This window comes from Ictalurus furcatus, chromosome 18, assembly GCF_023375685.1.
Source record: "Ictalurus furcatus strain D&B chromosome 18, Billie_1.0, whole genome shotgun sequence".
Classification (NCBI taxonomy): domain Eukaryota; kingdom Metazoa; phylum Chordata; class Actinopteri; order Siluriformes; family Ictaluridae; genus Ictalurus; species Ictalurus furcatus.
In genome coordinates this window covers 505,001-532,500 of record NC_071272.1, presented here as the reverse complement: position 1 = coordinate 532,500, position 27,500 = coordinate 505,001, and the positions used below count along the sequence as shown (strand labels likewise).

General features: G+C 42.2%; 1 protein-coding gene across 2 annotated transcripts in view; it reads left to right on the top strand.

Annotated features, from left to right (window-relative positions):
- The window catches only part of col5a1 (procollagen, type V, alpha 1), a 90,185-nt gene that overhangs the window by 8,027 nt on the left and 54,658 nt on the right, over window positions 1–27,500 (top strand). For both annotated transcript variants that reach the window (XM_053649679.1, XM_053649678.1), the window contains exons 2-4: window positions 14,795–14,962; window positions 24,391–24,604; window positions 26,538–26,700. In XM_053649679.1, the coding sequence (XP_053505654.1) occupies window positions 14,795–14,962; window positions 24,391–24,604; window positions 26,538–26,700 (545 nt within the window). The remainder of the gene's footprint in view (window positions 1–14,794; window positions 14,963–24,390; window positions 24,605–26,537; window positions 26,701–27,500) is intronic.

The following is a 27,500-nucleotide window of genomic DNA, read 5'->3' as shown; positions in this document are numbered from 1 at the left end:
TGTGTGTGTGTGTGTGTGTGTGTGTGTGTGTGTGGAGTAGTAATGGTGACCTCTTCTTGTGAACCCAATGCTTGGATGCCACTCTTTCAACTCTGAAAGAGGGCATTATGGTTTTTAGGGAAACTTTATGACCAGACCAGGAATAAAAATTCTGTCAGTTTTATGACTGGGGAAGAAATATGGACAGATTCATACAGAAGAAAGAATAAAAATATTACCAATAACTGCCTTTATAGACAGCACAGTTACATCATCAGTTAACAAAAACTAATACTGCATTTTTTCCAGATAATTAAAATATTTAATAATAATAATAATAATAATAATAATAATAATAATAATAATAAACTGCATTACACACAATCATATATTTAACTTTTTTACTTATATTAGATAAGGAGGTGCACGGGTATTCACGTACCTGGCTTCCATCTGAGGCACCAGTATTTGTATATTCTGTATCTGTTCATATGTCGAATGAAGCCAGTGAAAGAAAAGCTGTGTCCAGCAGTACTGTGATATGGAGAACAGCACTGCCATGATGTGAAAGTTAGGGTGGGCGTACACGGTGCGAGAGCTCCCACACATTACGGGTCAGATTATTTGAAAATTGTACAGATGCAGTGGCACACGACACGACTTTACGACCTGAAATTTTGAGCCAGTTATCAATAGAGTGCTGCGGGGATGAGATATTTTTGTAGGCTAACCCGGAAGTTAGCATCACCCAGGTTCCTTTTTCCACCGGCTTGTAGATTATTGCAGAATAGAAGCTCAGTGGACGGCAAAGGATTATGATTCTTACGTGTTCTCTTCATCAAGATAATCTTCAGAAATGAACACAACTTTTATGAATTTTGAAGTCTAAATACAATCGCCAGAAATAAAAAGCTAAAGTTAGGCTATAAACAAACTGCACTATGGAAGGCATGACTTCAGCGTCACTACCACTACGCTTCTGAAAACTTTTTCAATCTTTATTTTAAAAAAAACAAAACACTACAAATACTTTAACCCTACAAGTTGGAAAGTTTGAGTTGGAATAGCTTGCAAGAGTGCGAGTATAAACACAACGAGGCTGTAGTAGATTAGTTTTCCTGTTTGGTGTGAAGACATTTAATGTCCCATCTTTGTCTTTCTTCTCCTGTGGTTTTCCTCGGCTCCTGATTTGATCAATTTCAGGTCGATCGCCAAGTCGGTGCATTCAAGCGCACACACCAAACAAATTCAAGCCGACAGTGCAGACATTTTTTTCTCTATGTTTAAAAATGTTCTGATGTGCCACTTGTAGGTGCTTTTTTCGGTGGTGGACAGGGGTCAGCATGGGCACAGCCCCGTATGCAGCAAGCTGCAAGGCACTGTGCTTTCTGACGCAGTTCCCTCATAACCAGCATGAATTTTTTCAGGAATTTGTGCTCCCCACGTGCATCAGTGAGCCTTGGGTACCCATGACCCTGTCACCAATTTACCGGATGTCCTTCCTTGGAGTAGATTGTAGAAAGTCAGTAGAAATACAGACTGTTGTATTCAGAACATAAAATAAATCCATCTGCATGCACTGATACGAATAAACTTGTTTATTTTATTTTTTAAATAAATGTAAACATTGTGCTGTGTTGGCTATTAAAGCACCAGTAATATTCTAATCACCACTAATATCAGAAAATAAACTCGGGTAGATTTAGGCATTATCTGTCAAGAGATACACAAAATGGTTAAGACGAGAAATGGAGGGAGACAACAGAAGAAGATCTGCAACAGCAGTCAGGGTGCCCTCTAGTGGCCAAAGATGGAATTGTCCCAGGGGCCCATGACAGAACCACCCCCTTAAGGCGCAGCTCCTGAAGCGCCACAAGTCCAAGAGGCTCGAAGACGTGACTGCGAGCTGAGGTGGGGGGGGGGGGTCTGCCACAGCAAGGCCAGAGGGGGGAGTGATGACAAAACAAGGAGGGGACGTGACAAAACATGGAGGCGGTGCGACAAAACAAGGAGGCGGCGCCACGTCCCCGGCAGGGACAGGAGGCGAAACGACATCCCCAGCCGAGCAAGGGAGCAGCGCTGTGCCACCGAAAGGGGTGAGTGAGAGGGCAAGTACACCAGCTGGGAAGGGCGAGGGGGGTGGGGTAACAGGACCATGGCGCAGAGCGATGTTCTCAGCAGAACACGGAGGCAGAGTGACATCCTCAGCAAGACACAGGTGGAGCGACAGAAGAAGTTGTTCTGCAACGGCAGTCGGGGTTGATGGAATTGTCCCCCATTATCATTTCCCCGCCCCATACATCACGTAACGAACTGTGGTTGGTCGCTTTACATGTCCATCAGATGGTCACTTCCTATCCATGTGAACTACAACGAGGCTCTGAATTCCTGTAAAGCAAGTATGCACTGCAGATATGTGATGAAGAGGACCACTACAATTGGACAAAAAAAGTAACGCAAGGTCGCGCTACACTGCTGTTGGTTTGAATTCGCTACTTTTAGTTAATTACTCCCCAACACCGGTTGCATGTAAATGCTGAATGCTGCTTACCAGTATATTTCAGTTGGTACCTTACATTTGCCACATATACTTATATTACTTTGATTAAAATGATATTAGGAGCTCAGTCATGACTCAAAGCACTGAATATTTCTTTACTGACTCTACTAAAAGACTAGTGGCAGAAGTACAGCTGGGTTTAATGGGTCAAAAGTACCAATGGCTGTTGCACACACCACTTCTTTATACAGTAGTTGATGAACGAATATGTGTGTGTGTGTGTGTGTGTGTGTGTGTGTGTGTGTGTGTGCGTGTTGAGAGAATGCCACACAGGTCCGGACATGAGAAAGGAACTATTAAAGCTTTCAGTAGCATGGAAATCTGGCACTCTTTTCTCTTGCAGTGAAACATCTCTTTCTGCCTCATACACACACACACACACACACACACACACACACACACACATTGAAGCAATTGTACTTTACACTGTGAAATACTTATACCTAAAATACTAAGACATTTAACTAATTCCTGTAACTACACACATAATTATATGTTTTAATATGTAATTATTTAATCATGCAAATTCAGTTTGGTTACATTTGTTTGGTTTAACACCTTACAAGGTTAAGTTCTATGCTAATGCTTTAATCCCCAATAAACTCTATGTAGTTTACACTGAACTAAGCTTTTATAGAAACCAAGACAATGTGAATGTTGAGAAATATTCCCCAGACACTTTAATAGGAACGAGAGCTTCAGTTAATGTTCACATCGAACATCAGACTGGGGTAAAATGTGAACTCAGTGAGCATGGTTTGACAGTGGCATGGTTGATCGTGTCACACTGACTGCTTTGAATATTTCAGAGACTGCTGACGTCTCTATAGTCTCCAGAGTTTACACACAGACTGGTGTAGAAAACAAAAAACATTCGGCGAGCAGCCGTTTTGTGGGCGGAAAAGCCTTGTTGATGAGAGAGGTCAGAGGAGAATGGCGTGACTGTTTCAGTCTGACAGGAAGTCTACAGTAACCTGAATAACCACTCTTTACAACTAGTGAGCAGAGAAGCGTATCAGAATGCACAGCACGTTTAATCTGGAAGTGGATGGGCTATAAGAGCAGAAGATCACATCGGGTATAGGAAGATTGATGTGATATGTAGTCTTCTATAATGTACTGTGCTGGCTCTTGGTGATCAAAGGTCGGTAGAAATGACAGAAGTTTCTGCCCCTTTTCATGGAAACTGTAGCTCCCGACCTACCTAGAACCATCTACCCCCCTTCCTGCCCCAGTTCGGACATTGCTCTGCCTCCTTGCTGAACTAAGGACCTTACAGCTCACAGCCTCGCCATGGAGACGCCGCGCTGCTTCCTTATATCGCTAAGGACATCGCTCCTCCCCCTGCTTCGTGGTGTATGTTGCTCCCCCCTATTGCTTTGCAGAGAATGTCGCTCTTCCTTCATGATGGATGTCACATGCTCCATGCGCTGCCTTGGACATTGCGCCACTCCTTAGCTATGCAGAAGGGATTGCTCTGCCTCACTGCCTTGTGGAAGATTTCACATCTCCTGCCAGCTACAGTAAGGATATCGCTCTTAAGGAACTTTGTCAGCCTAAGGCCTTTTTCAGCATAGAGACATCTCGCACGAGGACCGCTTTCAAACACTCTCACCTGTGTCTCATTTCACCTTGATTAGCACCACTGTGTGAGTTCCTGCGTTTCAGCGTCTTGTGGTCAAGCTTTTGTTGTTGACGTGTTCGTGTGTGCCACAGTCTCTCTTACAGTCTGCGAGTTTTTGTCCTCTGTTCAGGTTTATGGTCATTGTTTTCACGTTTCTAGTTGTTGCGTTTGCGTTTTCCGGACGTGCATCTGCCACTCTACTTTATTATGTGACTCTGTCAATCATATGTTTAGGCCTGTCATCGAGCTGTCAGTACAGGCCATAATCCCACCCTGAGCCACAGGTCAGACACGGTCACGTGTGTATTTACAGAGCCTGGTGATTACTGACGGCTGGGGAAAATGTGCTCGAATTGTTTTAACTTGTTTTCTCGCTTTAATATTTTTTTGTCCTGGCATGCTAAGTGGATCAAAGTCTGTCTCAGCTGGGTTATAATAATAATAATAATAATAATAATAATAATAATAATAATGATGATCAACGATGATGATGATGATGATTATAATTATTATTATTATCCATCCATCCATCTTCTATACCGCTTATCCTTCCTTCAGGGTCACGGGGAACCTGGAGCCTATCCCAGGGAGCATCGGGCATAAGGCGGGATTATTATTATTATTATTATTATTATTATTATTATTATTGTTTTTGTTGTTGTTGTTGTTGTTGTTGTTATTATTATTATTATTATTATTATTATTATTATTGTTGTTGTTGTTGTTGTTGTTGTTGTTGTTGTTATTATTATTATTATTATTGTTATTATTATTATTATTATTATTATTAGGGAGCCAAGCATTGAAGGTGCGTAAGGCAACCTATTGTTATTAAACCTTTTCTTCTTCTTCTTCTTCTTCTGGCTAGGGTGTCTATGGCAGCTCATAGAACCGTCTGGTAAAAAGTTGTGAAATTTGGCACTTTCTGTTTGCAGGAGTTGAAATAAGAGAAGAGTTGTTAATTTTTTTGCATGGCTCTTTGCAGATGTCCACTCTCTCACGTGATCGCTCTCTACAGGTACTGTAGCTGTAAGATACAGATACTACGTGCCTTCAAGCCTTAAGTCTTAAAGCTGGAAGAACCGATGAAAGAGAAGAATGATCTGTATGTGCGTCAAATATTCACCTAAATTATTTTGCCTCCCTGGATATGACTGTTAAATTGTTGTTCTGAATCTGCTTTATCGCAAGCTAGTGACGGTGAGGATAGTGTCTGTTTCCTGAACAGTTTCCTTCTGTACTTGCGTATAACCCGTTCATATATATATTTTTGGCTGTCTTGTGATTGTTGGACAATCTCAGATGAATTTAAAATGAATTCCTAGCATCTAGTCTGTGTCTCAGAGCCAGTCGTGCAGACTCAGAGCCTGTTACGGCCTCTCACTTCTGTTCCAATCAAAATTTAAACACATTAATGAATGTCAGTGAAACAGTAGAGGAGTGAATGTGAAGCCTGAATCCGCTGAAGGCATGATGTGTTGCTCAGCCGTTCTGCAGCAGCTTATTGCATTGTGTGTGCATGGATGTGCGCACAGTGTGTGTGTGTGTGTGTGTGTGTGGGTCTGTCTTGAGTCAGATTTTCCACTTCAGATAGAAGTCAATGGAAGGGAGTGAGAATGGCAGAGATGAGAGAGAGAACACATTTTACTTATTGGCTCACTGTCAAAATCTGAGTAGGTGAGGACATGTTTTCTGTAAATTAGATGAGGGAAAGTTGGCATGTGTCATATACATATAGAAATAAGGGAGTAGTGAGCAGGAGTTTATTATATAGGAGCGCACAGTAGAGACTGGTGCAGCATTTGTTCTCAGTTCAGTACGCTGTGATGTCATGCAACAGTCTCAGGAATCAGAAACGGATTAGCTTAGGGTCATTGCGTGCACTGAAATTGGCACTCGTTTCTGTTTTTTGTGTTGTTTGTGTGTGTGTGTGTGTGTGTGTGTGTGTGTGTGCACATGCTAGTTATCTAGTCTTTTTCCTGTTGTTTTGTGATAAAGTGTGTTTGAGACTCTCAAAGTGAAAAAAAAAGCAACGAGGGAGTTGGGGATTCTCTCTTTTTCTTTATTTCCTGCCAACTCATTTTCTGCTGACTCCTTCATTGTTACACTCGTTTCCTCTTTGTTTTTCTTGGGTTTTTTTTCTTTTTCTCATATATTCTGGGAATGACTTCACTGACCAATCATTTTCCTTCCATAGGAACTGCAGATTTTGGCTTCACTTTTGTGGATAAAAGAAACATTAGCTTTAAACACATATTACAATGAGTGAAAAAGAAACCTGGGCTTCCAACCATGTAAAAAAATCTGAAAATTATGATTTCCTGAAGCACATCCTAACCTCCACCTTGTCAGCTGAGTTGACACAGGTGTACTCCCTGCTAGCATAGGAGCTACTCAGTATACCTGATCTGCTGGTTCACATACATTATACACTGTAATTCCATATGGCGTTATCTGTATTTTATTATTTAACCTCATTATATGCTTCTCTAAACATACCCAGAGGTATTGTGTCTTCCTTTTAGGGTTGCAACTAACGATTATTTTGATAATTGATTAATCTGACGATTATTTCTTTGATTAATTAGTTGGATTAAAAGCTTTAAAGCAGAAGTTAAATCACTAGATTAAAAAAAAAAGAATAACAAAAGCAGAAACTAAGTGTTCAGTGGTAAGAGGTTGAATGTTCTGCAGTAACACACACATTCACTCATCTGAACACACTAACGTTACTTTATTCTGTAAATGTACGGCACTTCTTACATTTATATACAATTACATGTGATAACCCCATTACAGTTACTCTCTCATAAAAACAATTGTTTCTAAATATAGCATCAAACAACATACCTGATCAAAATGAGTATTTTAGTCAGAGCTATCGCGTTTCTTTTCCATTGTACGCTGTTTGTTTGACACGCATGTGTGGACTCGCGCTCGTTCAGTGAAGCTTGACGGAGACTCGCTCGCTGTCAGGACGAGCCTTTATATAAAATGAAAATACTGGCATCAATTTCTAACATTTACAGATAAGGATATAAATGTGAAAACGTCATTTCTGTGCTGAAGAAAACATGTCTGGAACACGTTAAACAGCACACGCGTCTGTCGCAGCGCCTGACACGACTAGCCATCTTAATACACTTACGAGTTTGTTTGAAGCGCATTCTCATGTTTTGGACCACCTGCTTTCTAAAGCGTCGCATTACGTGCGTATGACGTTATGTTCCATCGACTGGGAAACAGCTTATACTTCCGGTTAGTAAAAAACCCGCTAGTGTTCCATTTGAGACGATATTACCTTCTACAATCCACACACTAGACGGGAGAGTATACAGTGCATAGTGTAAGTGTATAGTACGTCATTTGGGACACAACTTTAGTATTTACTCTCCGAGGCGTGTTTTCGGAACAGAAGTAACGTAGTGAGTAAATGCGCCCCGTGAGACCAACGAACCCATAATAATCAATTATTATTGATTTTATCGATTAGTTGTTGCAGCTTTAGTTTTATTAATAGAAACGCGTTTTTCACCATTGTTAAGTGGCGTCACTAACGGGGGTTATCCACAGTGACGTCACAGACCCAACTAATCGATAATGAAATTTGTTGTCGATTATTTTATTTATCGATTATATCGATTAGTTGTTGCAGCCCTACATCCTTTATAATGCATAGTGACTAAGGGGGGGGGGGGGGGGGTATTGCTGCTTTCTGGATTCAGCAGCTGTGGAGAACAGGGCTGGACTGGCATTCAATTGCACGTCGGATTGTTTGGATCAATGCATCACTTTAGCAGGCAATTATTTACCCCACTAATTAAATAAACAAACAATAGCTTATTTTATTTCTGTGGAATGATAAAAGACATAATAACTCACTAATGGCTATCACGGCAGTAAAATGGAACCCTGTGCTCAGCTGCTTAGAACATTGTGCAAAATTCTACAGCTCCTACTTGAGTGTGCCTGTGCCAAATTTTTTCTTTCTCTTCTTGCTGCTGCCTCTTTGTTTGAATGTGGAGAGAGAGAGAGAGAGAGAGAGAGAGAGAGAGAGAGAGAGAGGGGAAATTGCTATAAAGAAAAATCACTTGCATTCTTGGTGTATATTTTGAGGAGTAACACCAGTATAATGTCACTAAGACATCATTATTTAAAAAGTATTGCTTTGCATAACTCTCTGATGTCAGTTTTCCACGACAACTAGAAATAAAACCTTAGCAGGCAATTGTCACAAAAAATCCACAGAATAAAAGTAGCTCCTAACAGCTACTCCTAACAGAAAACATAAAAAAAGAAGCTCTTTGTTTGATTTTTTTAAATTATTATTATTATTATTATTATTATTATTATTATTATTATTATTATTTTACTGTGGTACCAACACTCAAGTGGCAAAGACAAATGCAATAGCTGTAAATGGGGAGCTGATCTTGTACGCAGGATGAGATGGATTTTTCACTCTCATTGCAAACGTTTACATCACAAGTGTGAGCTAATTACAGTGCTCCAGTGTCTATAAAAGTCTGGTTTTATTTAAAAACCCATAATAACCACGTCCCTGCAATCACAAAAGTAGAAACCGGAAGTCACGTGAAAAGTTTAGCACATCATGTCACTTGGGGTTGGTAGTTATGGGGGTTAGAGGGGGTTAGAAGGGGTTAGGGGGGGTTAGGGGGGGTTGGGGTAAGACAAATACATCAGTGTAATAAGACAAGACTGACACCTTTTACCTGAACTGCACTTTGTGGTTTAGAACTTGTTAAGGCCCTCTTTTTTTTTTTATTTGGTGTGTGTGTGTGTGTGTGTGTGTGTGTGTGTGTGTGTGTGTGTGTGTGTTTGCTGAGAGGCTTTCGATGTTGTATGAACATGCTGATACTTAACCTTAAGTATGATCTTACTTAACCACAGCAAGCTGTAAAAGATAAAAATGTAAAACTATATCAGATGTCTTACACACGAACGCGCTCCTATTTCTGGATATAAAAAGCATAGTGTCTTACAAACATCACTTTTCAGCTACATGTTAGTTATTCAGGGAAAAATGTACTCCGCTTCTTCACTCACCTCGTGTTTCAGCCAAGAAATGTTTGGCATTGTGTTTCTGTAGTTTTCAGAGTATGTGAGGAGAGCTAAGAGCGTTTAATCTCCTCTCGTGATAATTCAAGAATAATATTATTCTAACCAGATCTTGGAGGCTTAGATCAATTTATGATACAAATCTTTCCACGGTTCCATCAATTCACAGCTCCAGCAAGCATGTACAAGTGTTGTTTAGAGATCAATTCAGACTGCTCAGATAAACTATTCATTTTCAGAAATGTTTCAGGACATTTATATGCATTGTTTTGCTGTTAGTAGGAGTGATCTACCTTGCTGTAAACTTCATGAATTCCATCTTCAGTCTGTCAGGCAGGTAATTAAGCGCTTTTAAGTTAATTCATCTAGCACAAATTCATCTGGAGAAACAGAGTGGTAAAACGTAATTATACACTTCTCATCCTGATCAAATTATGAACACTTTACTCTGCTCACATGCACTGGTTTGTTTAGCAGCCTGGCCTATGAGCTGAGCTTGGCTTGTATGCAGGGCTATCATTAAACCACACACCGAAATGAACACACGCACTCCTCAAATGAAGCTCAGTTGTTACCTTAAATAGAATTAAAATGGTGGTTTCTGACACTGTGTGACGTATTAAAACGAGCTAAACATCAGAAAGCAGAACATTTAATTAGACAATTAAATAAGGGCTGCTTGGTGGTGCAGCGAGTAGTGTTACCAACTCACAGTTCCAGGGTCCCTTCGATCCTGAGCTCGGATTACGGTTTGTGTGGTGCTTTTGCATGTTCTCTGCCAGAAACATGCCAGTAGGTGTATTTTCTACACCATATCGCCCTTAGGTGTGAATGGGTGTGGGCGTAGATACCTGTGATACACACTTGTGCCCAGCGTTCCTCACATGGTCTCCAGATCCATGATTCCAGTTGTGTGGTCATAGCTGTGATTGCAGGGTGGTATTTTTTTTTTTTTACTATTACTTTAACAACAGGTTCGATTGCCACACTAAAAGTTGGAGTTCCTTGACAGACCTTGTTATGTTCTTTTAATATCACTGTTGCTGTGCCCACATTTGCAGGAGCTAACTAGAATAAAAAATTGTAAATGATAGAAATGCGATAGCAAACCTCAAGGCCAGTTATCCCATAACTGCAAGGAAAACAATGCAAAATGATTAATGTAGTATATATTATGTTCTAAAGGGGAGATGCAAACCAAGGAAGTTACTAGAACAGATTACATTATAGGTCGTATACTCACCCGGATTGTACACAGGTGCAGGAGATTTCAGTGGATGTTCTAAGAGTGAATTCATAAGATCTTTGTGGGTGGGTGTGTCTGAAACTACATGCTGTCCTTATTGTTCTTCCTCAAGATGTAAATATATGAAATATATGAAGCTAAATGATATGGCAGTGGTTAGACACTCTAGCCACTCAGGGACCAAAGCAACACAACACACTGCAGATATAAATATATAGCTGTAATGATTCAGTCAAGAGTGTTTTCTGCAGCAGAGCTCTCTCGGATGTCCTCAAGCCATGGGTATTTCTGGGGAAAAGATATACCGAAGTAGGGCTGGGCGGTACAGCGAAAAAATGCATCACGATGTAATGTTTCGTATCATTCAGTATCGATAATTATTGATAAATTTGAATCTTTTTTCAACAAAGACCAGTAGAAAAAAAGGTTTGAATTTAACCACTGTATTTTTAATTGACCCACTTTATTAAGGCAAACAACAAATCATTTTAGCTGTAACCGTCAAAAACAAAATAGAATTTAAACAGATATCTTCTCTTATATCTTATATGAAGATTAAATACATAAGTGTTAAAGAAACTCTTGAACTTTATAAATAAAATGTGACAAATGTGTGCAGTGTAAAAGGCAAACTTTGAGGTAGATCAACATCAAATTATAGCACAGAATGTGACTCCTGGTGCTCTGGTTTGTGCTCAGCCTGTCAGCCTAGCCTTGTATTTCCACTTTAACACTTACTTCCGGATAGCACTGTGCCGAGGTCGGCGTCTGACGAGTCCAGCTCCTGCTCTGAGGACACTCGCTGTCCTCCCCAGAGCCGACATTTTAACAGAAAACACAAAAAGCTGCAAAATGTCACCTTTCTTCCTCGCCTGATGTTCAGAGTCATACACACTGTTCATGTGCGGAGCGCGGCGCATGTGCACTGCAAGTCTCTCGCAGCTCGTGTTTCCGTACTTGGCCGGGACGTTTTTTTTTTTTTTGCAAGGCTTACACACAACAGTGTTCTGATGTCGGTCAGACGAAAAGAAACCAAAACCACTGTGGTTTGTTCACAAACTGTCAGCGAAACTGTAGTGTTGTTCCATGATGCTTTATAGAAAAGTTGGGTACTTTATCCCGGTGTTTCCTACCTGGGGGGCGCGGCACCCTGCTGTGCCGTCTGATGAGAGCAGGGGTGCCATGTAAAAATCCTTCAAACATTTCTAAAATATGTATAAAACATTTAACATATATGATAAATATCTGATGTCTGAAATAATAACACAGACACACACATGCATAACAGAAATAAATAAATAAAATAAATATTTTAGAAAAATAATCATTCCCTCCCCCTCAACCCCCCTAGCTGACCTTCCAGCTGCACGTCAACATCAGTATGCATGTTTTATCCTAATAATTAGCGTGTGACGAAGCGTGTGGAGTGCAAAAGAATATGGACAGATTTCATAAAAGAAAAGCTCCAGATGCTTCTGGACCATCAACTTCATCCTGGCGTAGCTAAAGCCTCGTTTATACTTCCTCTTGGCTCCGCACCGCGAGCCTCCACTGACTGCACGCGCACCTCCCCAAACGGACGAGTAATCGTCCTATAAACCAGCAGGAAATAGCTGAGAGAAGAAGTAGTTTGTCGGGACAGCCATAGCAACGTTTCCAAACGAGGCGTCTCGCGTGGAGTTGCTAAAGGCTGAGGAGGAATTGTTGTGTTTGTTGTTGACGATGTTTGTTTTCAGTAAACTTCACTAAAACCCAAAGTATGAAAAAAAGAGCAAAGAAACATATATGAATTGTCCATATAGAGACAAAAGAAAGATATTAGAGAATGATCACTCTGTATGGCCGCTCATGAATGTGAATGTCTCTGTGTATAAAGACAGCAGAATGAGATTTAATCACCGTCTGACAGTGGAGTGGAGTGGAGTGGAGTGGAGTGGAGTGGAGTGGAGTGGAGTGGAGTGACTGTGTTTATTTGTGAAGTTACTGATGAGTGAAACATGGTGCACGCCAAAAAAAATCTTTCAGCTTTGGCCTTCAACAGTCTGTAAAAGCAAATCGGAATCACTATGTTTAAAAACCATTCCATGAATTTTGTGCCATCTGGCTGTCTGTATGGTCCCGCAAGGATGGATCATAGAGAGGCCTGTACAAGCGTACCTTTCGGCAAGGGTCGCCTCGAACTCTCCTCAGTTTACTGTCTACGCCAACGTTACCTTTTATCCCCAGCGTGACCTCGGTCTCCATCAGACGGAGGCGTAAGGCAGGGGAGCGTTTTATATTAAATGCAGAGGAGAAGAGTAACCTGTAAACTTTGAAAGTGGAGTTTGTGTAGCACGTAAGCACGACAGTGATGCACGAGCACAAACATGTTTATATCCAGAATGCTCCACTGTTCAAGGGCTTGGGGGAAACTGGTGCGAGTTGCTTAAAAGATTTCATTTAATTCCAGTTTACTGTCACTATTTGCGGTATTCGCAAACTTATAGTGTAAATTCTGTCGTTTATTATAACGGAAGTGATCTATTAGTAACGAGGCCGCGTTGCTCCTCACTCACAGTGTAGACACGGTGATAAACAGTGGGAGTGCAAGTAAGATCTATAATGTCTAATTATAATGGGATATTTTAAATAAACGAAAAAATGGTGCTGAAAGTCCCCCCCCAAATCAAAATGATCGGGCGATTAATCAATTATGAAAATAATCGTTAGTTGCAGCCCTAAAAACTACTATTTTTGGTATGCATGATGGAGCTTATGTTCGTTGCTGCTAATATCACTGATCTCTCTCTCTCTCCGTCTCTCTCTCTCTGTTTACTGCCCTACTGTTTATTTGTCTCTTTACCTCTATCTATATAAATGGGACTGGATTAGGTGTCCCCCAGAGGTGGCTGCAGTGACATTACTGAAATCCTGCTTGGACTCTTGGGTGTGTGTTTAAAAAGAGCCAGCTGGTGGTTTGTAACAGCTAGTGTGTGTGTGTGTGTGTGTGTGTGTGTGTGTGTTTATCAGTACAGATATAGATACCTTTAAAAAGCTTGTCACAAAGCAGTCATTAAGAGTGTGTGTGTGTGGTCTGGATACCTGAAACCCTCAGGGAAGAGTGAGAGTGACAGAGTGAACGAGAGAGAGACTGAAATACTCTGCTGGTTCACTCACAGCTCCATCTGTCCATCACGGTGAAAAGACTGATGTTAATGTAACTTGTAACCCATAGAGTCTTGTACAGAACACGGTTGGAACACAGTGGGAGTTAATGAAACACTGCAGCATGTAATTTAACCCCACGGTCAGTACAATATTCCCTCTTGTCCCGGTCAGAACGTTGCAATTTTGCCAACTTTATGAGGCCTTTGAGGTCATATTTTCTGATCAGTTGAATTATTGTGACTGAAGTGTCTATGGATATGTTGGTTATGAAGTAAGGGGCATTTAAATGCTTTTTTGATGTGGCCTTTCTTGCCTGTGTCAGGAAGAGAGAGTGGGGACAGATACTAGTTGCAGGACTGCAATGTTTATTAAAGAACAGAGCAAACTGTCCAAAACGTCGGGTTTATTATTAATTTTTTTATATTATTTATTATAGTCAGTACATTTACATTCAGTGTGCAGCGTGTAAGAGACAGTGTAAGTGCAGAATGTTTTTTTTAAATACATTTTTTTAATTGGTGGACAAGTTAAGGGTTAGTTAATTAGACCTGTCTGAGGTCAAGACACAGATTAGACATGTTTAAATGAGAAACAGTTTAACTTCAGAACATAGAAAATAGCTGTCCAGACACATATTTGTGTGTAGGTGTATACATTTGAAGTGATTGCAGTACAAGGGTATACAAAGCTTTGTACTGTAGTGAAATATGGCCAGAGACTCGTTGATTTCTTTCATTTTGCAGACTTGATCTTTATCGAAATTGACAGTTACATTAAGGTACTCATTTTTAAGAATTGTTAGTTATATTAACAGCAGCCAGAAAAAGCCAAAACTATCAGTGCATATATGAGTTTTAGATAAGTAGCTAGTCAGCTGTCTTAGCATACAGATTCTGCAGCAACAATTTTCCATGTACCACGTTACTTAGATTAATGTGGGTTTAATCCAGAGAACACGGCAACCTTCATCATTGTTGCAGGCATCTATTTTTTATTTTATTTCTTTTTCTCTGTCTGTGGGAAAAATCTGGAGATGGAGAACTGAGAGTCCGACCCGTGTTTAAGCAAAACAGAGATACTTGTGTAATTTTTATGTAAATTATGACTTTCTTGAACATGAAAGGATAAACTGTATATATGTTTATGTCTCTCTCTGCAGTGGATTCAGCTGACCTCCTGAAGATTTTAGATTTTCCAAGCTTGCCTGACGGCATAACAAAAACTACAGGCTTCTGCACACACAGGAAGTCATCGAAAGGGCCTGATGTAGCCTACAGAGTAACCAAAGATGCTCAGCTCAGTGCTCCTACGAAACAGCTCTACCCCTGTGAGTGGACACATGCATACATTCATATACTCATACACACATTCAAGCACTTGCGGCCTGTTGAGAAACCAGAAATGCTCAACAAGTAGAGAGGCCAGTGACTGATGATGTTACATGGAAAAAAAGTATTTATTTATTTATTTATTTATGTATTAGTGACCCCGATGGCTAAAAATATCTAGTTATTAAAGCATAATGTCATAAATTTATTAAAGCATAATGTAATAAATTGTTTGCAGATTTGTAATTCTGCAAGTGTGTATGTACAACTGAACTGTATTAACAAAGCTGGTTGTTTCTAGTTCAGGAACTGGAGCAGAAACATAGAAAGAAGAGTGAAACCACACTTAGAAAACTTTCTGCCGATGTGGCAAACTCCCATACATTTCTACTGCACACACACACACACACACACACACACACACACACACACACACACACACACACACACGCTTTCTATCCAACAACTTTTGTGTTTCGATGTTTCATGTGTATAACTGTGTGTGTGTGTGATTGTGTGTTTGTGTTGCGGGTGTGTGTGTGTGGGGGGGGGGGTGAATGGTGTTGAGGGATGGTGTGGTGGGGGGATGGGTAGATTTTGGGTGATGCATGTGCGTGTGTTCTATAGACCCTTTTATTGTTTATAGCCCACCAGTATAACACTGAGCCATAAAACTGCCCCAGACTCTCAATTTAGCAGGAATGCACCTGAGACAATCCCAAGAATTTGAATGAGGGGGAAGGAGCAAGGGGGGGGGGGAGAGAGAGAGAGAGAGAGAGAGAGAGAGAGACTGACTGAGCAAAAAAAAAAAGAGGGGAAAGAATGAGTGAGGTTAACTGAAAAAGACAGAGAAGCGCTGAGCAAAGAAGAACAAGGGAGACAGAGAGGCCGTTCAGCTCAGTTTAGAGTGTCTGGTTTCTGTGTGTATGTGTGTGTGTGTGTGTGTGTGTGTGTGTGTATGTGTGTGTGTGTGTGTTTGGACAGCAGCACTCGTCTATGGAATTGTGTATTAATGTTTTCCACAGACTAGGTCATTCTAGCACGCTTTCCTCTTTCATTCTTTCTTTTTTTTCCCCACTTTATATAGACACGTTTTCTCCCTTTTACACAAAGACCTACACATGCAGGGACACAACCTATAATGCTAAATTAAAGTTGCCAGCATTCTTGCCTCAAGCAAAACATAGACACCATGCAGATGGCCAAAGTGTGATGGAAAAGTGTAGATATATAATCACAAGTGATGCTTGTGGAAGAAGTGATTTAGCAGCTGTCCTTTTTAGCAATTTAGTCTGCTTTAAGTCTACACACAAAAATAATAATACACACAAAAAAAACCCCCAAAACAAAGCAATTTTAGCAGTTTGCATTTTAAGTTATAAAGAAAGCAAATGTAAACTTAATGTGAAGTTAATGTAAATGTAAAGTCTGTTTTGGGGCCTTATTTTTTTTTTAGATTATTTATTTTAATACCCAAAATAGTTTCACCGAAATGAAGCAAACACCATGAAAAAAGTACAACGTAATGAATGTAGAATGTAGAAGTCCGCACACCGCTCTACAGTCTTAAAATAGAAAGCACACCCTGCTATTATTACCACTGAATAAAATTTAGCTAAGTGCTTATTCTTGGTTTTGTAATGGGAGTCTAAATTAGCATTTTGTTAAATTTGTTTATAGATGATATCAAGCAGTGTTAGGATATATTAAAACACAAATATACTTTGTGGTCCAAGTGCCTAATTAAAATCTAGAGTCATACTTTGAGTTTCCAATTCTACAGTATTTAACTTTAACCCATTTCTTAAACTTTAACCAGAAAAGTGAATGCACCCCGTAGTATGCACAAGCAGTGCATGTTATATCACTGTGGGGTCCAGAGTGCACAAAAATCATGGTGTTATCCTGTGCACTAAATTGACAACAAAGTATTTGTAAGAACTTATAATATAAGAATTATACATCACCAATTGTGCACGAATTAAGAGGTTTTGTTGTAGGTAAATTGCACCAAAGAAATAATTCCTTTTGATTTTTAAGTTATATCACATTCTTGTTGGTAAGATTTGAAGGCCCATTAGGACTTTAATTCAATTCTGTTCGGTTTTATTTGTATAGCGCTTTTAACAGTGGACATTGTCCCGAAGCAGCTTTAAGGAAATATATCAATTCAGGATATAGATGTTAAATGTATGAATTTATCTCTAATGAGCAAACAGAGGCGACGGTGGTGAGGAAAAACTCCCTGAGACGATATGAGGAAGAAACCTTGAGAGGAACCAGACTCAAAAGGGAACCCGTCCTCATCTGGGTGACACCGGATAGTGCGATTATAAATAAATACACCCCTTCTATAAATGTGCTAATACTACATGGTCAAATAGTGCAGTTGTGTAAGCAGGAAAAAAAAGTCTGTTTTGTTGAACTTCTCCATTGTTCATTGATGGAGACTTGAATGCAAAACTGTTCGTGGCAATTGCAGTCCTAAAGCTATCATAGCAATTGTAGTCCTAGCAGACTTATCATGGGGAAAAACTAGGAACAGGTGTGAATGAACATGACACGTGAGGTAAACAACCAATAACAATACAGGGGCGGAGATAGGACAGAAGCCAAAACAAAACATACATGGCAACATAAAAAAGGCATAACCCAGAAGCACATACTGCTTATGCACGCTTTGGCATGCAGCACTTTGAGGAAATCCATGACAGATACCCCCCAAGGGCGCTTCTCTCGACGCACCTGCAAAAGCTCCCCCTCCTGATGGTCCTGGCCCTCTGGGCAAAATGTCCACACATAGCCAAAGGTCCCGAGGTAGGCATTGTCTCTCGTGAGCTTCTTCCAGAGCAGCTGGGAAGAAGACATGGGGCATACTGTCCAGAAGCAGGTGGTGGTTCGGCGACAGGCTTGCCACGGTTTGATGGCAGGGTTGAGACAGGCTTGCTGGCATTACTGGGCAGGAACCAGGCTTCTGAGGCTGTGCTGTCTCATGCCTCAGGCGTGAGCTGGACTTGGGAGGCCATGCCATCGGCCTTTAGCAGGAGCCAGACTTGGGAGGCCATGCCATCAGCCTCTGGTAGGAGCATGGCATGGGAGGCCTTCTCGTCAGACTGTGGCTGGAACTGCACTTGGGAGGCTCCCTTGTTGGCCTCAGGCATGAGCAGGTCTTTGGAGGCCACACTGTCAGCTTCAGGCATAAGCATAGCATGGGAGGCAGTACTGTCTGCCTCAGGCAGGAACAGGACTTGGGAGGCCGCCTCATTGGCCTCAGGCTTGACAATGGCATGTGAGCTTGCACTGCAGGCCTCAGACAGGAACAGAACTTGGGAGGCTGTGTTGTCGGCCTTTAGCAGGAGCAGAACTTGGGAGACCTCATTGTCGGCCTCAAGCTGAAGCAGAACTTCAGAGGCCGCACCATCTGCCTCTTGCATGAGAAGGTCATGGGAGGCCGTACCCTCGGCCTCAGGCAGGAGCATGGCATCGGAGGCCGCCTGGTCAGCCACATGCATGAGCAGGTCTTGGGAGGCAACACTGTCGGCCTCAGGCTTAAGCATGGCATGGGAGGCCGTGCTGTCTGCCTCAGGCAGGAGCAGGACTTGGGAGGCTGCCTCATTGGCCTCAGGATTGAGCATGGCATGGGAGGCCACACTGTATGCCTCAGACAGGAACAGGACTTGGGAGGCGGTGCCATTGGCCTTTAGTAGGAGCAGGACTTTGGAGGCCATGTCATCTGCCTCTAGCTGGAGAATAACTTGGTGGCCCCATTGTTGGCCTCAAGCTGGAGCAGAACTTGGGAGGTCACGCCGTCTGCCCGTTGCATGAGTAAGTCATGGGAGGCTATGCCATTGGCCTCAGGCAGGAGCATGGCATTGGAAGCTGCATAACGCAAATGCAGACGGACGCAAATGCAGTTAAAGCTTTGTTGAAGAGAGGCAGGCAGACAAATCCAAACAGTGTACAAAATGCAGTACCTAGCTAACACTTTTTCAATAACTTAATGAACTGACAATGCAGAATCACTTTCTTCATCCTTATTCCCTGCACAATTATCCTAATCTCCCTTCTTCAAATGTATAATCACACCTTCACTGTATTTAGGACATTGAGTAAGTGTTTTTGAACCTGGCCTTGACCATGTCTTCCACCAACACAACACTTTTGTTTTCTGGAACATAACTAAGATTCCTAATAGAGAACAGACAGCCAGTAGCTCCAGACAAACAAAGCTCCTCCTGTCTTAATGCACTACAGAACTATCCACTAACAAATCACACTAAACTAGCACTGCAGTTTACGACTGTCACATAAGACATAAAAAAAAGATTGAACAGCTGGTAAGAAGGTAGAAAATATCATCTACACAACGACCCAGAGGCAGAACCTCAGACTGATCGTACATGTGTAATACAACGTAGTCACCGAACAGGACTCGGTACATGTGCTCCGCATGATATTTTTACCTCACAAATTCTACATTCTGCTTTTATGTGGTCTGTGTTATTAAAATGCGTGTATTAAATGTATTAAAATGGACAATGTTATCACACGTGATTTGTCACACGCACATATACATCAACACAACATTCAGTCAGTGCATGGAGTGCGCGTGTCCGAGTAGTGTGGCGAAAACATCGTCCTATTATTCTGTCTTTTATAAAAACTAAATCGGCTCTCAGACGGGAGACGGCTCCCATCGTTCATTTAAAGGACATCACTAACACACACACACACACACACACCCATTTATCCCCCAAAGTGAGAAAAAACCTATTTTGAAAATAGAATGCAAGAGTGTTCTGTTACAAGAACAAGCTGCTTGGTTTTAAAGAAGTAAAGTGAGAGACTTGAGCAGGAGAGGAATGAGGGATAATGAAAAAGCCAGACTCTCCAGATGGACCTGGAACTCCTTCACCCCCCCATCTCTCTCTCTCTCTCTCTCTCTCTGTCTCTCTCTCTCTCTGTCTGTCTCTCTCACTCCCTTTCCCTCTCTCCCTTCTCATTTTCTCTCCCAGTCTTTTGGAACTGAAAGCTCTGCATCTGTAAATAAAGGTTTGTACAACTTTTGGTCAAATGTGTGTGTGTGTGTGTGTGTTTTACAGAGGAAAATCCTAAGACTGCAGTCATGTCTGGTTTTCTCTTCAAAGAGTCAGACTACTTCATTCCACCCTTTTTTTGCCTCTTATTTTAGTGTTCGTCTGGTTTAAGTTGTTTTGATTACAAGTTTGAATTTATTACAAAATGACACAATGTACATTTCACCAAACATTTAATGTCCATGATACAAGTTAGTTCCTGGAATCACATACATTATAATCATTCCCTCACCAGCCTCTTTTTTTCTGACTTTTAAAAGGACAAAAAACATTGAATGTCAGACAGTTCCCTATCAAAGGGAACTCAACGTTGCATGAGCTATACGCTGTGGGAAGCGCTCTCGCGTGTTACCAGTATCTGAAGCTTATGTAACATCCCGCCTATTTATAGGCATGCCGTGATCAGGTGACATGGCAATTAAGCGTGTCGTGTGATATAAAAACAGCACCTGTCAGCCTTATTATCTTCAGCGAGACTGCATGTCGGTCGTTTGTGTAACGCTTGCAAAATTCTTCATTTCCTCTCTATCTTTAAAAAAAACTCTTTCCTTTTCTGTCCCTTTAAAAGAGAGAGAGAGAGAGAGAGAGAAGTAGGAGTGAGAGACAATTCAGGAAGTGTGTTACGCTTCGCTCCCATTTCATTACGGGGACGGACAGGAACACTTTCTGCATGAAGTGTTTAGGGTTGGAGCATGCCATGGCAGCCCTCAAGGGGTCTGACTGTGCACATTATTAACACCTTACAATTAGGCAGCTCCGTCGCAACTCACTCTCTTCTTGGCTGAGAGGAGTTGGGTTTCAGAGCCTCGCGAATCTGGGCCAGCCGCTGCCAAGGCAGATAGCCGGTTCAGGTCCTGGGGCTCTCGTATGGATCTGGAAGAGGAGCTTGAGACAAGTGCTGCTCTATCTCTTCCTCTGTCTTCCGGGTCCGGCTCTCCGCTGGATTTGGGAGCTCGCATTGCGACTCCTCCTTCCGCTATGGAAAGCCAATAATAATAATAATAATCTAAATGCATATTTCCACATAGAAATATTGCCCAGTCACTGGAAGTTCCTGAGGTTGTTTTTTTTTTTATGACAACACATACCAATATCGGGTTCTTCCCTTTGGGCTAGCGTTATCCCCTCGCACCTTCACAAATTGCATGGATGTCATTCTGGATCCATTGCGACTCCAGGGCATCCTCGTACTAAACTACATGGATGACTGGTTAATTCTAGCATGATCCAGGGAACTGGCGATTCAACATTGAAATGTTGTTCTCACCTACATGAAGAGCTTGGGGCTCAGGTTGAACCTCAAGAAAAGTATGCTTTCTCCAGTGCAGAGGACAGCTTTTCTAGAGGTTATAAGGATTCTACTATGATGAGAGTGTTTCTATCTCCAGCATGCATAGGGTCAATCCTATCAACATCTAGCAAGATAAAGCTTTATCTTGGCATCCCCTCCAGTCTCTATGAGAGACTGTTGGGGCTTATGGCAGCAGCAGTCAACTTCATACCATTGGGCCTATTGCACAGGAGACCATTTCAGTGGTGGCTGAAAAGTCGTGGGTTTTGTCTGAGGATGAAACTGCTGAGAGTAATCAGTGTCTCGCAGCGATGCCTACGTGCTCTGAGAATTTGGAGGTGTCCCCGGTTTCTATCCTTGGGTCACACTCTAGGGGTGTCTCCTTATCGCAAGATGGTAATGACAGACACCCCCCTCACGGGCTGGGGCATGATCTTAGATGGCTGTCCAGCTCACGGTCTCTGGAGCATCTCGAGCAGCATATAAATCGCCTAGAAATGCACCCGTGTTTCTAACACTGAAATTCTTTCTTCCTCAATTGAGAGGTCACCATGTGTTAGTTGTGACAGACACAGCGGTGGTCTCATATATCAACCACCAGGGAGTGAGCTGCCCTTTTCAGGCAGGCACAACTAATTCTTCTCTGGACAGAGGGAAAGTTTTTGTCAGTGAGTGCAATGTACATTCTGGGCAACTGGAATGTGGGGGCAGACATCCTGTTGAGGCAGGGGCTGAGGCCCAGGAATTGGAGGCTCCATCCACAAGTGGTGCAGTCCATATGGCGAAGGTTTGGTCAAGCGGAAGTGGATATGCGAGGAGACAACACACTGCCCGCTGTGGTTTGCCTGCCCTCACTCCTCCCACACCATTGGGGCTGGATGCCATGGTGCACATGTGGTCGAGGTCACATCTGTACGTTTTTCTCGTGATCGCTCTGCTCCCACAAATTCTAGCAAGAGTTTGCCAAAACTGTCTACGTCAGCTGCTAGTAGCACCTTATCGGCCAGCTCGAATATGGTTCGAGATAATATCCCTGCTGGACGGCACTCCTTGAGCGATTCCCTCAGCAGGGATCTACTGTCTCAGGCCAGAGGGCTAATTTATCACCCTCGGCCGGAACTATGGAAACTGTGTGTCTGGCCCCTGAGTGGCACCAGCTCATAGATTCTGGTCTCACAACTGAGGTTGTAGATACCATGTTGAACGCTACAGCACCATCCACGAGGAAATTGTATGCGCTCAAGTCTCGTGGTATGAGGAACATCAGCTAGACCCAGTGAACTCTGCAATAGCTACAGTCCTGGAGTTCTTACAAGGATGTTTCTCAGCAGGGTTGGCTCCTTCTACATCAGGGTCTACGTGGCTGCCATTTTGGCCAGCCACGCTCCTATTGATGGAGCCTCCGTGGGGCAACATCCTCTAACATCAAGGTTTATGCATGGTATCAGGCGGCTGAGGCCCACGCATACCTTCCCGGGACCTTTCTGTGGTCCTGGAAGGTCTGTCACTTGTCCCATTTGAGCCCTTAGAGTCAGCCTCAGAGATGCTTCTGACTCTAAAGGTAGCTCTTCTGCTAGCCCTGACATCTCTCAAGCAAGTAGGAGATCTGCAAGCTCTCTCTGTTGCCCCTTCCTGCCTTGACTTTGCCCCTGGATTACCCAAGGCCTTCCTATATCCTAGGCCGGATTGTATTCCTAAAGTGCCTACGTCTGCTGCCCAGCCACTAGTGTTGCAGGCTTTCTTCCCTCCTCCGTTCCTGACACCGGAACAAGAGAAATTGCACATGCTGTGTCCAGTAAGGGATCTCTGTACTTATGTCCACCGCTCCGGCCAGTGGCGTAAGTCTGAGCAGCTGCTGGTCTGCTTTGGCAGCGACAGTAGAGGTGATGCTGTGTCGAAACACCGCATCTCTAATTGGATAGTGGAAGCAATCTCTATCGCTTATGAGGCGCGAGGTCTTGCTATGCCTCTGGGCATAAGGGCTCATTCCACTAGTGGTGTCGCATCCTCAAAGGCTTTGTCCAATGGGATACCCTTACAGGATGTGTGTGCTGCAGTGGGGTGGTCTACGCCAGTGGGTTTAAAAGTGGGGGCCGCAACCCCCTTGGGGTCCGCCAGGGGGCGCCCGTGAGGCCTCAACAATTTGGTGTGAAAAACAAATAAATACATGATTCTCACTCTCAGACAACCACACACACACACACAATCAATTCCTAATGTAATGTAATGTAAAGATGAAAGAGGTAATTATTAATAAAAAAAAAGGGGGATATATTCAGAAGTCTGTATTTTTAATGTGTTTTAAAGACATCTTGCAAAAGGGGGGCCTTGCCCTGGAAAAGTTTGGGAACCCCTGGTCTACGCCACACACATTCATTCGATATTACAGTCTGGACATATATGAGTGTCTTGCAGTGACCCTCGGGCTCGGATCTTTTTATACAGGCCATACCCTCAGTATGACGTAGTGGGTATTGTCATTCCCACAGTGTGTAGCTCACGCAACGTTGAGTTCCCTTTTGAAAGGGAATTTCTGGGTTACTTATGTAACCCTGTTCCCTGAGAAGGGAGCGAGACGTTGCGTAGCATTGTTATACTGGAGCATGCTGTGAATTGTGTCTTCAATTCAGATAATAGCGGCTGACGGCGCGGCAGGGCTATAAATATGCATGATGTTTCAGATACTGGTCACACGCGAGGGTGCTTCCCTCAGTGTGTAGCTCAAGCAACATCTCGTTCCTTCTCAGAGAACAGGGTTACATGCATAACCCAGACGTTTTCTGTCTTGAACTCAATGAAAACACTCGTGGTTGAAAACTCACTGACAATGGAGGCTCCTTCCATAAATGTTAAATAAATGTTAACGTTTACATAAAGAAAAGCTCATCACCTAATTGTTTTACTTGCTTTTTAAGTCCTTTAATTATTGTTGGCACATCTGCCACACATGTCACACACTAGATATAACACAGCTAGAAATAGGGATGTGGTGTTGCTTGTTGGAAATTGTTAATGATTTGACATTTCTCCATGCCTACAGCTTCCATTTTTCCAGAAGACTTCTCCATCGTGGCGACTTTGCGGCCAAATAAGGGCAGTCAGGCATTCCTACTGTCCATCTATAATGAACAGGGCATGCAGCAGCTGGGCATTGAGGTGGGCCGCTCACCTGTCTTCCTCTATGAGGACCACCTGGGAAAGCCAGGCCCTGAGGACTACCCTCTCTTCAGAGGAGTAAACCTGGCTGACGGAAAGTACGACACATGCATACGCACACACCACACAAACTCATGTAGGTCTGTTACACGTAGACATACTGTGTGTATATATAAAGACAAACACATATTTCGACAGGTACAGTTGCAAATCCATAGGCATGCACACTTCCAGAGCCACATGTTTGACCCCCTAGGAAAACACTTATGATTAAATTTTCATCCAATTCAAATTCTTAAAACTATATATTCTCCTGGACTGCTTGTTTTTTTTTTTAGATCTCGGTTTGTCTCTGTTTGTTTCTTTGTTCAGCTTAAGTCCAAAAGTTATGTCCATATTTATGCAGGGAAAGTTAGGAAAGTTTTTTTTGATACATCAGATGCAAATATCTACCAGTAAAGCTATATGTATGTACAGTGGATATAAAAAGTCTACACACCCCTGTTAAAATAGCTGGTTTTTGTGAAGCAAAAGAATGAAACTAAAATAAATCATTTCAGATCTTTACCCAACTTTCATGTGAAACGGTAATATCGCGATACTAAAGCTTCAAAATACTGCCGATGCCACTGTATTCTTTACGGTAGTATCGTCAATATGGTAGTGCCGTAAGTAATGTTATATGTGCAGCAGTTAATACTATTTTCACTAAAACGACACATCTCACTGCTTTTGCAGAATACACGAAGGTTAATGACTGTTCATTTACCCTAATTTCTTTACCTTAATCTTTAAAGATTTCCAGTTCGCTACCGAGCGAGCTAACGTTACGCTAACTGCTGTATATAAACAATAATATTAGCCGTGTTTGCTAGTAAGTGAGCTAACGTTATGCTAACTGCTGTGTCTAAATACTAAACTCAGGGTTCATACAAGGTGCCTGAAGTGCTTAAATTTGGCATTTTGAAATTTTAGCACTGGAAAACCTTGAAAATAACTTTTCATTAAGCCATTTTATATCTAGTGCTTAAAAAGTGCTTGAATTATAAAAAGTCAATAAATATGAAATTTTCTATAGAACACAAATACAAGCCTTTCACTTAAAATATAACACCCCGCTGCACCCCTCCCTCTCCTCCCGCTATTCACTCACTCATTTTAACAGAGACACTCTCAGACTCCTTTAGCAACTTTTCCTCAAAAGCACCTAGCGACAAATTTAGCAACTTTTTGGGCAAATTTAGCTGCTTTCTGTAGAAGCGAGTGGCCAGTACTGCCCCGCGAGTGTCCTGCTTTCCCGCTGCAGGTACACCTCTCTCTGCGGCTGCTCTGTTCAGTGAGTGGCACAGAGGAGCAGCAGATTCATTCACGTCTAACTTTCTGTCCGAGTGATCATTTTACATGTAAAAATAACGGAAATCACAGCGCAGCTGTTGTCTTTAACATGTGTGTATTTTGGCAGAAGACATTGTGGTTAAAAAATCAGGATTTTAGCAGTGCAGAGCAGCAGCTTGGAAGTGACTGCTAGTTAACATGTAGTGTTAATGAGCCCATTTCAGTCACAGTCACTATTTCATACTCGTCCCGTGGTCTGACAACAGGACAATATCGATTGTATAGTCTTTGAAAACAACAATAGTGCTTGAAAATTCGTGGACTTTCATTATGAAGCATCTGAACAAACCCTGTAATATAAGCCATGTTTGATCGTACATGAGTTCAGTGCTCTAGGGAACAATAGATGAAATATGTGGTACATTGAATTAGTTGCTTTGCCAATTGTATGATTGTTCTTGAATTTTTCCCAATAACCAGTTATTCATTTTCATTAATAAAGTACTGAGAGGAAAATCTGCTTTGTCTGTTTTCATTTATATCTGTGTACTTCTGTAAATTTGATTCATTGTGTAGATTTGAATTATACTGAACATAGCCTTTTGTTTAAGTGTCTGTGTTTGTGTGTTTGTCTGTGTGTGTGTGTGTCTGTGTTTGTGTGTGTCTGTCTGTGTGTGTGTGTGTGTGTGTGTGTAGGTGGCACCGTGTGGCGCTCAGCGTCCATAAGCAGAGTGTTACACTGATTGTGGACTGTAAGAAGCAGACGACACGCAAGTTGGCACGAAGCCTGAACCCCGTCATTGACACTAAAGGCATTGTGGTGTTTGGTACACGAATTCTGGATGAAGAAGTGTTTGAGGTGAGAAAGTACACATACACACACACACACACACACACACACACATTCAAAAACACAAATTGTCTTTGGTGCTTCGGGTCTGCAAAATACTCTTAGCATGTGCATGTACTCGTAAAGTGCAGATGTGGAGTGTGTGTGTGTGTGTGTGTGTGTGTGTGTGTGTGTGTGTTTGCACATTTGGCAGCATATTTAACTCATAGTTGTGGGAATGTACTGCACACATTTGGCTTTGCACTACCTGACACTGTGGAAGAGTGATTGCAGTTGGCGTGTGTGTGTGTGTGTGTGTGAGTGTGTGTGTGAGTGTCTGTGAGTGTGTGTGTGTGTGTGTCTGTGTGTGTGTGTGTGTCTGTGTGTGTGTCTGTGTGTGTGTGTGTGTCTGTGTGTGTGTGTCTGTGTGTGTGTGTCTGTGTGTGTGTGTGTGTCTGTGTGTGTGTCTGTGTGTGTGTCTGTGTGTGTGTGTGTGTGTGTGTGTCTGTGTGTCTGTGTGTGTGTGTGTTTGTGTCTGTGTGTCTGTGTGTGTGTGTGTGTGTCTCTGTGTGTATGTGTGTCTGTGTGTGTGTGTGTGTGTGTGTGTGTGTGTGTGTGTCTGTGTCTGTGTGTGTGTGTCTGTGTGTCTGTGTGTGTGTGTGTGTGTGTGTGTGTGTCTGTGTCTGTGTGTGTGTGTCTGTGTGTCTGTGTGTGTGTGTGTGTGTGTGTGTGTGTGTGTGTCTGTGTGTGTGTGTGTCTGTGTGTCTGTGAAAAATGATTAGTTTTGTTAATACATGCATCCGTTAATATTTCCCACATGAATATAGTGA